This window comes from Musa acuminata, chromosome BXJ3-6 (assembly GCF_036884655.1).
Source record: "Musa acuminata AAA Group cultivar baxijiao chromosome BXJ3-6, Cavendish_Baxijiao_AAA, whole genome shotgun sequence".
Taxonomy (NCBI): Eukaryota; Viridiplantae; Streptophyta; class Magnoliopsida; order Zingiberales; family Musaceae; genus Musa; species Musa acuminata.
In genome coordinates, this window is record NC_088354.1 from 29734240 (window position 1) to 29744988 (window position 10749).

Consider the following 10749-nt stretch of genomic DNA (forward strand, 5'->3'; position numbering starts at 1 on the left):
ACCTTTTTGTCAAGAATACCAAGTCATCATCATAGTCCTCATCACTTGAACTTTCTTTCAAGTAGTCTTCATAAGTTCTTAGTGTCATATCCTTCTTGTTCTTTGGAAGGTTATTCTCAAGCTTTTCATAAGCATTGCAAGTCATCTCATAAGTTATTAGTGACCTTATAAGTTCTTCGAGAGGGAAGTTATTCAAATCCTTTGCTTCTTGAATAGCGTTTACTTTAGGATCTCAACTCTTTGGATGGGATCTTAGTATCTTATTAACAAGTTCAACATTAGAAAAACTTTTACCAAGGGCTTTTAGATCATTGACGACATCCGTAAATCGGGTGTACATGTCTCCAATGGTCTCACTTGGTTTCATGTGGAACAATTCATAACTATGAAACAAAAGATTGATTTTTGACTCCTTAACCCTACTTGTTCCTTCATGTGTGATTTTAAGTGTATGCTAAGTGTATGCCTTCGTATGCCACTGTCGGCCGTGACTTCAGGTGATGAATGGGTTGTTTAACAGGCCCAGTTCAGCTATATTGAGGGCCTAATTGGCCTCTGACCGTGTTAGTGGGATTACCTCTCAATCCTAACTCAACTTATGATCTAACTATAATAATTAAGACATTTAAACGAGCAAACTCTATCTAGTATGTCAATTGTTCTCTTGGCGAACTTCTCAGCGAATTTTTGGTGAACTTTCAGGGAGCTCCCAACAAGCTCTCGGAGAGCTTCCGGTAAACTTCCGGCACATCATTCGAATCTTCAACGTATCGTACGATCTTTGATTCCAGCCCAACATCTGCTTTATGCCTTACTGTTATCGTAGTTAATCATACACACTTATCTCAACATATAGATTAGATCAAATATTTTACCAATTGATTTCATCATCAAAATATGAGATTCAATATAATCTACTGTAGATCTGATCTAACCTGAGATGAGAACACTACCTGAATGATTGAGAACAGTCTCTCTGCATTGTCCTTGTCTTCTTCCCTTTCCTTCTTTTATTTTTCTACCCTTTTATCCTCTTTTTTAAATCAAGTTGCTAGTGCAGTTTTCTGCCTCGTTGCTATAGTTTTTCTCCTTATTTTCGCAGCCACCACATCCCCCTTATTAGATCTAAGGTTAGACTAAAAGGGAGATGGGCTATGGGCTGAACTCAGGTGCTGAATGGGTTATTTAACCGTCCCAATTCAGGCATGTTGAGGGCCCAATTGGCCCCTAACCATGTTAGTGGGATTACCTCCCAATCCTAACTCAACTTATGATCTAACTATAATAATTAAGACATTTAAACAAGCAAACTCTGTCTGGTATGTCAATTATTCTCTCGGCGAACTTTCAACAAACTTCTTGGCAAACTTCCGGCGAACTTTCGACTAGCTCCCGACGAACTCTCGGAGAGCTTCCAGCAAACTTCCGACACATCGTTCAGATCTTCGACATATCGTACGATGTTTGATTCCGACCCAATATCTGCTTTATACCTTACTGCTATCGTAATTAATCCTACACACTTATCTCAACATATAGATTAGATCAAACATTTTACTAATTGATTTCATCATCAAAATATGAGATTCAATAGAATCTATTATAGATATGATCTAACCTGAGATGAGAAGATGATTGAAAACAGTCTCTCTGCATTGTCCTTGTCTTCTTCCCTTTCTTTTTTTTGTTTTTCTACCCTTTTATCATCTTTTTTGAATTAAGTTGCTGCTGTAGTTTTCTGCCTTGTTGCTATAGTTTTTCTCCTTATTTTTGCCGTCACCACACCTCTCTTATTAGATTTAGGGTTAGATTAAAAGAAAGATCGGCTACGGACTGTGGGAAATATCAGCCCAATAATAGGTAGATCATAGAGGAAATGCACAAAAGTAACGTTTTTCTTGGCACGTCGTCTTATATTGATTGCACGAGAAGGGAACTATATGTTCTTAATACTACGTACTTGGACATTTCTTCTAATGAGAATGTTGGTAGATAACCTCTTTTAGGGGAAGTTATGTTGCAGCCATAGCTTTATTGGATTAATAAGCTGAGAAAAATTTGTATAAAAAATGAAACTGCATAGATCTATTCAACGATGTTGTGAACTCTCTCATTCAAGTGGTCGATTGGTCGTTTTGTGTGCATGAGGTTGGTTATACACAGCCTCATCACCTATACGTCGCTTATCGATTCATGATATGAATGAAGTATCGACTGATGCATGTGTAGAGTTTGTCAATGGCACAGCCATACTAATTAAACATTATGATAATTTACATCTCTTTTAGTGTAATAAGGCATATGAACTGCCCGTCGCAGTACACCATGTTGATGCCATAATTTTCTTTTCTTCCTGCCATCCCTGTGCGGTTTTCTGTTGGGGGCTTCCTGCTGATTATTGTCACGTTTTCATTTATTCTTTCTTTTTGGATACAACTTTGATATTTTTCTTCTTTAGCTGTTCTAGTTGTTCATGTTCGTGTCCCAACTATGCTGTTCTTTTGGCTGCAATAATGCTGGCTTCTGCAATGGCGAGTTCGTACGTTATGTAGATTAATGACGTCCTTTTGTTGATCCTCTGTGAGAGCAATTCCGCCTCTTCATAATAAAAAGCTTAGTGTTGTCTCGACCCTTATCGTTCGATTGAAAGGAAACAGTTCGTTCCTGATTTGTATCGAGAATACATGTACAAGATCAATTCCCGTCCTGATGGCTGTACATAACATCAGCAAGTGCATGGGATTGGCTGTGATCGTTTGATCTCATGCCATCGTTGTTGTTTCATGTGACTATTTTGCTCTTCTTCATGTGGTGATGGACTCGAAGCTGAGGCATCCCATACTTGAGACCAATTGCCTGCACCATTTTCTCACGAAAGTTGTTCTTCTCGTTACCAACTCTCCAGCTTTCTATCTCATGCGGTATCCGCTTATCCTTCTCGCTCTACCTGTGCAACAATCGCGTTAGTTCGAGTTATCTCCAAATTGATGAGGCAGCACCAAATCCCAGCTAACAGTTCAAATTAAGAGTGCTTTATACTACCATGCATGTAATTATGTGCTATCTATATCTGCATCCTATTGACTGCATGTCTTACGTAGATTCTATACAAATCAGTCAGCCTTAACATGAGCAGCATCGATGAGTGGAAGATGGATCAGCTTCGCCAACTTCTTGTAGTATTATGATTGGTCTTGCAGCCGTTGGCTCTGTGTCGATGTTTTCATTGGTTTGTAGCATGTGAGGCCCATTAGGGTTTCTGTTTGCACTCTTGCAGGATGGGCTTCTCAAGGCATGATATCAATCGTGAAATCTTATATGGAAACTCACCCCACAATTATATTAGATGGATCTTCTATTAAGTTTATAAAAGATTAAAATTGTAATAATTAGTGATGTTATTTAAAACTATGAAAATTTTCTTTCTTTCTTTAATGGTGTAATTTTATCATCCATGCATAAGAGTGAAGTTTTAATTCGAGATATATTGTTTTTTAAGTTTTCTTTATTTATTTTTACTTCATTAAATTAAACTAGGTATAAAAACATCTTTACATATAATCATCAGCTTATTGTAATATTGCTTAGGCCGGAGAATTTATGAGATTGTACATGTAAGTTTAAGTATGCTCAAAGTTCATTAAGAATCTCGTAAATAATAAGTCAACTGAAGGTTGACAAAAGATTTTATCAGATGTTTCATAAAGAGCGTCTCAAAACTTAAAGTGAGCCAAAAATAATAAGTCAAACTTAAAGGTTAGATTAAAAGGTTTGATTTGAACACGTTAGCCATATTTCTTAATTTTGACTCAATCCACTTAATGTAAGTGAAAAGTCAACTTTTATATTTTTTAATTATGAAACCTATAAGATATATTATAGATTTGATAAGATTCTAATTTAGATTATCGATCAAAAAAATCTAATTATAATAGAATTTTTTAAAAGATATCCTTTATAAGAGTGAGTTTCTTAATTATCAGGCCCTTTGCTCTCATATAAAGAAAAAGGATAAAACTAAAACATCAGTTATTAAAATTATAGATCTATTCTCAATCTTCCTTAGCTCATAATACATCACTCGTCCTATGAAAAATAGAAAGGAAGAAAAATGTGAGTATAGTTCTTCTTATAAATTAACATCATTACAGTTTTTGGAGTTGACAATGATGCACCTGCATTTCAAATAAAAGCCTTTTGAATAATTATATTATATTATTTTGTTATAATGATATCTTCATCATTATATTCTTATAAATGTCCATATATTTTTTGAATTAAATTATTATAAATAATTTAAGCATGTGTAATTTACATTAGATATGTTAGACCCCGATTAAACTAGTTAATAAGATCACAAATATAACTACTAAAAGCTTTATGGAATAAATAATTAAGATAGATAATAAAAAATTTTAAAGATTTAATTTTATGATAATTAATAATAACATTTAGACTTTATTATAGTCTATAGTTAGCCGAATGTAACATTCAAATATTAATTTATATTTACTAACAATTCATGATTGATAAAGTTGTAAGATCAAGAACATTTGGACATGAATATAATTAAGTACTTCTCGTATAATTTATTTTTAATTTTATTTCTTCTTAGTTTGTCTTATTTAAAATTCTCTACAACACAAATAAAGAATAAGTAAAATTTAAGTATATGTGTACAGGAAGAATTAAAACTAAAATAATATTTTGAGTACTAAAGAATTAAAAATAATAAAAGATTGAAATATAATTTATTAAATAAATCAATTGGGTTTATAAATGCTATATAAACTTATAAAAGAAATCTTTACAGTAATATATTACATTCATAAGAAGAAGGGTAATATGAAAACTATAAGGTTTCGGTTTGAAAGAGAAAGGTATAGATCTAACATTTATATGTTTTAAATCAAACATTACAAAAAAAAATTTCTAATATTTAGTATATTAATTTTGATACTTCAACTTATATTACTAATAATAAAGATTTATTTTAATATAAGAATCAAAATAGTATGAAATATTTATTATTATAGGGAATCATCTTAAAATAAAAATAATAGTAGTTAATACTTATCGCCTATACATATAAATAATTCATTTGATAGATTTTTTGGATGTATACTATGTTTCTACAATTCTTAAAATTTAGTTTCTTTACATAGAAGATATTATTTATCTTCTCAATATTTTGAGGATGGTTATAAACTCAATATATTTATAATTAAATAAAAGTTAAATTTTTTTAAATTTTATATGATGATTTATACATAATTAATTTAAATATTAAGTTTACAATGATCCTATAATTAAATATCAAAATAAAACATAATTTCATAAACTCCTTGATATTGTATATATTTGGATCTATATGTTTATAATAAACATAATATTTTATGTTAAATAGAGAAAGATATTTTATTATCTTTATAAATTACTCATTGAGATATGATTATATATATCTAATTCATGTAAGATCTCAACGGATGACACTTTTAGATGTACATAAATGAAGTTGAGAGACAATTAGATAGAAAAGTTAAAATTTTTAAATATGACAATGATAATAAATTTTATGGTATTTATAATAAACATAATCATAATTTTGATTTTTTGTTAGATTTTAAAAAAGTATGATATTTGTTCATAGTATATTTTTCCAAATGTGTCACAATATAATGGGATTACTAAAAAGTGAAATTATACTCTTATGGATATAGTTGGGAGTATGATGAGTTATTCTTGTTTACTCGAATTAATATGAGAATAAACTCTAAGGATGATTATATATATCTTTAATATAATTCATAGTAAATCAATTCTATCAACTTCTTTTAAGCTATGGACTCATAGAAAACCTAACTTGAGACATTTATATATTTAGGATTGTCTTAAAGAAAATACAAGTTAATACTCTTTTGTTATTTTATATTTGAGAAATTATTATTTCTTAAATTACTAAAAGAATTGATAAAAATAAATAATAAAATAATATTGATAAACTCCCATATGATGTTAATGTTGTTATTAATGATCTTATAGAATAGCCATGATCGATATTTTTGAAAAGATCTTAAAGGGAAAGGAAATATATCATTTCTCATTATTATATGATATATCTACATGAATTAAATTATGACACAATAATCAAAAGAATCTCTTATTTAGATTTGATTAGATTCTACTATAGATCAATATAAAGAAAATCTAATTATAATAAAATTACTTAATTACTATTCTAGACTTTTTACTTTCGTCTATAAAAGATTAGGATCTCCTAGGGACAAAACATTAATTATTAAACTATAAATCTATTTTCAAATTTTTTTAATTCTTAATCTATTACTCATAACAATGAAAGAGAGGAGAAGATGAGTCTAGATCTTTTTGCATATCGACATCGCTATAGCTCTTAAATTCGATAACAATGCATTTGCTAACAAAAAAAAAATTATGAATGACATCGAAAGATACGCATCGATTTGATATATCGTTATTAAATTTTAAATTTTGATATTAAAATTTTTCATATAATAATAGCATAACTACATTTTTTATGTTTAAAAAAATAAATATTCAAATATTATCATAAGTCAAAGAGTAAAGAAAATATATATACTAATTAACAATACATGTGAAATACAATGATATGGCCGGTCCAAAGTTAGTTCTTAACTTCATATTTCAGCTGACTCAGCAACCATTAATGAACACACAACAGGTCATTTGTGTGCTATATCACATCCATGTACTTATTCTCACAAAGTAATCCTAGTATATATGAGTGCACTATATCAGTATAGTGTAATAGTTACGCTGTATACTCTATGTTTGTAATCAAGTATTAGCGGGCCATTGCAGCTCATTCATGTCAACTTTATTGATACCCCGTCAGGGTTAATGGTCAGAGATTATTTGGTGAATCGCCTTCTTCAGCTCCACAATGTCAACTCTCCTTCCGTATGCCTCTTTCATCTGTGGAAGAGCAAAGAAGAAAGAGCATTATTAAAACAAAAAAACATACTCAAATAATGTACTGATACATATGTTTAGTTCTACATTAATTAAGGAGTATAGAAACCAAATATTTATGTTAATCATGGGACTCGAGAGGTCTTATTTCTCCTAATGGGAGTATCGATAAATATGGTCTCATTGAAGAATAAGAGAAGTAACAAAATCAGGTTACCTTTTGTAAGCGCTAAAGGTAACTTCCACTAACAAATTGCGGGTGGGGCCCATCCGTTGATTTCTTGTGGACCCATGTCAAATGATGATTGACCATGAACTAATTGCTTGGTTATACAAGAATGGAGTTTGATTGCTGTCTTTACCTTAGAACGCATTTCCGCACCGAACACGCCATTAGTGGAGGAACACTGCAGGGAGGAGACCTCCAACCCGAGCTCATGAAGCGTCTGCATGATGTCCAGCAGCAACCCATCTCTGCAAGGGCAGTGCAACTCCAGGAGAGCATCAGCTTCTGCCATGGAGACATGCACACTTGTCGTGGCCATTCCATTGCTTCCTTCGAGCACCTGCAGTTTCCTCTTGTCAGCTGACAAACCAACCCTTCTTTGTACGTCCAGTTTGCAGTTCCCCACTTGGGAGCCACATTGTCTCTTTGCTGACTGCTGCCTGTTTCTTCCCTCCAGATCTTGAATGCGCCTTCGTAGTTGCTCGATGTACTCAATCGTATCACCTAATATTGATGCCTTGTCCATCTGCAAGCAGCAATTCTTGTAACAGTCCAAACTAGAAGAAGAAGAAGAAGAAGAAGAAGAAGAAGAAGAAGAAGAAGAAGAAGAAGAAGAAGAAGAAGAAGAAAAGGACGAGGTTAAGGCAGACCTTGGTCACAAATGGAACCAATGATCGAAGGACCATAAACCTCTCATTGAGCTTCTCTCTTCTACGGCGCTCAGCAAGCACATGGTTAGCACTCACTTCTTCCTGCGTTGCACACTTCTGAAGCTTGTTTCCACCCTCTCCATCTCTGCCATCGCCAAGCTTGCAGAGTCGATCGCGGATGTTCAATAGAACGCTCTTCAGTAGCCACTGCGAACTCCCTTGCGATGACACCGTATGATCTCTTTTACAGCTCCACATAGAGAACGCCGAGTTGTGAGAACGAACCAAGTAGCTGAAGGAGCTCGCATCCACCCATCGATTCATGTTGTGTCGTAGAATGCTGGAAACCGTCTCAGAATAGTGTGCATCTTCCGAAGAGAAGTCTTGAACTTGAGTCCCTGCAAATGCCATACAAGTTTAAAGCTCATCTTCCATCAAACTTGCGCTACATATATCTGATTAAAGGCTAACAGAGCTGGTGAGAGTGAGAGGATGCATGCATGTTCTACACACGTCAAATTGGTCTATGATTCAAAAGGGATACCTAATGACTGTTGGAATCCAAATCCATTACCAAGATCTTCAAGTAGGAAATGCCAGTTTTTAGAGAAGTCATGATCTTGTCTTTGTTTTTTAGACTCTCCATCGGGCATGTGTTCTACGTCCAAGTTATTGGAACAATCACTGACGGAGCCTACCCTGATATCTTCCGACATCTCAAGCTGCATCAACTCACTTGCTTCTTCTTCTTCTGCTGCTGCTGCTGCTGCTACCGCTGGATGATGCATCGATACATCAACACCGTATCTCATCCCTTTAAGCTCCGATCGACAACTGCCGTCACCGTCGTCGTCGCCGTCGTCATCGTCGTCGTCGTTGTAATCTTCGTTATGATCATGAGCGTCATCTTCTTCTTGGTTGGAAGCATGTGTCTCCATGTTCATCTGATGTATGATTGGTGCTTGCTGATGATACAGTGCATGGTCTGCGCTTGCGAATTGATTCGAAGCAGATTGCTCGGAGAGGGCAGGCTTTGTGTGTACATCAAAGTAGTCCGTGAAGAATCTCTTTGCATGTTGTATCAATGCCATGTCTTCCTCAACCTATCAAAGCACTCTAAACGTCATCAAATAGGATCACTCACAGAAGTTGATAGGTTTTAGTATGAGAATACACTAACCTTTTCTATATTACCTAACTCAAGAACTCCATCCATGAGAGGGATGCACACAACTGTCTGTAACATATATAGCGAATTCACTCATCTTTTATCATGATATATTCAACAATTTCTATGGGAACAAAGAATGAGGATAAGAAAGAAAAGATACCTGGACGTGAGCACTCTGTTGCATCATGCATCCCAACAGTTTGGGTACATATAGCATCCACGGGAACAAGATGAAAAGGTCAGCATTAATTTGTATTCGATGACAATTTTACAACAAAAGATGCGATCATAAAAATAAGATCATTTCCTGCTGAAATTGTAATGATGATTGTAGCATTCAAATACTTTTGAACATGTATCTGAACTGAATTCTTTTTTGTAAAAGAAACTATTTCTAGTTGATTCTATTAAAAAAAATATGAGGTTCTACTTTGGGTGACTATGCTATCGGGAGGTGGTTCAGTTTCTGAGATCAAATCAATGTGTTGTAACTAAAAATATTGAACGATGATTAAATAGACGAGAAAATAGAATTCTAATATCACGAACAATGATTCGATTGATGATGAAGAAAGAGAATTCTTAGTTCAGCTCTCCATAGAAACCAATTACCTTTGCGAGAATGGCCCTCGAGAATGCTTTGCTATCAACCTCGTTTGCTCTCGTGAGCCAAACATGTCGTTGCCTCGCAAATGCCTTCCCTGGTAACCTAAATCATTGAACTAACCTCCAATTATGATCACGATCGTACATGAAACATAGTGTATATGATGTAGGATTTCACATAATCTATCTTAGAAGTTTCTATTGCCTTGTCTTTTTTGGAAAAATTTTCTAAGAATTATGTGTTTTTATATACTTGATATAATAATTATCAGCTCATTAACAGCAGGTGCACTCGAGAGGAGGAGACGGAGAGAGCAACATACCCAACACCGGGAGGGAAGGAGAAGGAAATGCACATGAGGTAGAACCATTCCGCCTCGGTGAGATCCTCCGGTGAGAGGGCTGCGCAAGGTCGCCGTGCCGGTAGGTTGGCCTCACCCGACGACAACGACTCGAAGAGCTCCCTCAGCTGCTGGCTCCTCTGAAGAGAAGCTTCCTCCGTGCTCACCTCCACCGGCTGCACCGTCTTCCTCGTCTTTATCCCGCCATTGTAGTATCCATCTCCCCACACCAGAGTTCTTTCCGGATCACCACCAGAAGAAGATGCAAAGTGAGAGGACGAAGGGGAGAAACAGTGGCGGTGATAGGATGAGTTAACCATACTGTGTTCTCACCCTTGTTGCGGGCAGACCTGCCAGAAGAGGCTGTAGGTCCAGTGAACGCTTTGCACCACCGCCTGGAGCGCTTGCTGAAGACCGGTGCTCGGTGGGGCGACCATGGCGGCCTCCGGCGTAAGGAACCGCTTGCTTGCTACAAGGAGGGGGATTAAAATAAAAGAGGGTGAGAGAGAGAGACAGAGAGGGGGGGTGGTGGTGGTTGAGAGGTGCAGGCGGACTGTTTGGTGGTGGATTTGAGGAAGGGGGAAGAAAGGGAAGTGGAAGTGCGAAGAATTGGGAAGTGACTTGCCCCGGGTGGTGGGAGGCGGGGGGGGGAGGGGGGATTCCACGTTGGGTTTGGTTTTGACTGGTCGCTCTACCAGTCGGCTCTCACCTGCTCGGTCTTATAGCGACCACTTGGTGGGCATAGTGCTGGTGTCCCACGTAACGACGCCATTGCCGAATCCA

At 35.5% G+C, this 10749-nt stretch overlaps 1 protein-coding gene across 3 annotated transcripts; it reads right to left on the bottom strand.

Moving 5' to 3' along the window:
• Positions 1 to 6583: 6583 nt before the first annotated feature.
• LOC135639945 (truncated basic helix-loop-helix protein A-like) lies at positions 6584 to 10535 on the bottom strand. 3 transcript variants are annotated; one of them, XM_065153973.1, is made up of 9 exons: positions 10300 to 10535; positions 9949 to 10203; positions 9632 to 9728; positions 9180 to 9194; positions 9029 to 9085; positions 8585 to 8951; positions 7849 to 8246; positions 7335 to 7724; positions 6584 to 6975 (listed from the first exon to the last, which is right to left on the bottom strand). In XM_065153973.1, exons 1-9 carry the CDS (start codon positions 10401 to 10403, stop codon positions 6898 to 6900), a joined length of 1761 nt encoding a protein of 586 aa, XP_065010045.1. In that variant the 5' UTR covers positions 10404 to 10535; the 3' UTR covers positions 6584 to 6897. The 3 variants fall into 3 exon arrangements, with proteins under 3 accessions (XP_065010045.1, XP_065010044.1, XP_065010043.1); XM_065153972.1 differs by having other exon boundaries at positions 8423 to 8951; XM_065153971.1 differs by having other exon boundaries at positions 8393 to 8951; positions 10300 to 10533.
• Between the last annotated feature and the right edge of the window lie 214 nt (positions 10536 to 10749).

Coding starts and splice junctions, on each gene's coding strand:
- LOC135639945 (XM_065153971.1), bottom strand. CDS start 10,403: ATGGTCGCCCCACCGAGCACCGGTCTTCAGCAAGCGCTCCAGGCGGTG. Junction 10,204..10,299: donor CAGGTCTGCCCGCAACAAGG/GTGAGAACACAG, acceptor TGATCCGGAAAG/AACTCTGGTGTGGGGAGATG. Junction 8,952..9,028: donor AGTTAGGTAATATAGAAAAG/GTTAGTGTATTC, acceptor GTGCTTTGATAG/GTTGAGGAAGACATGGCATT.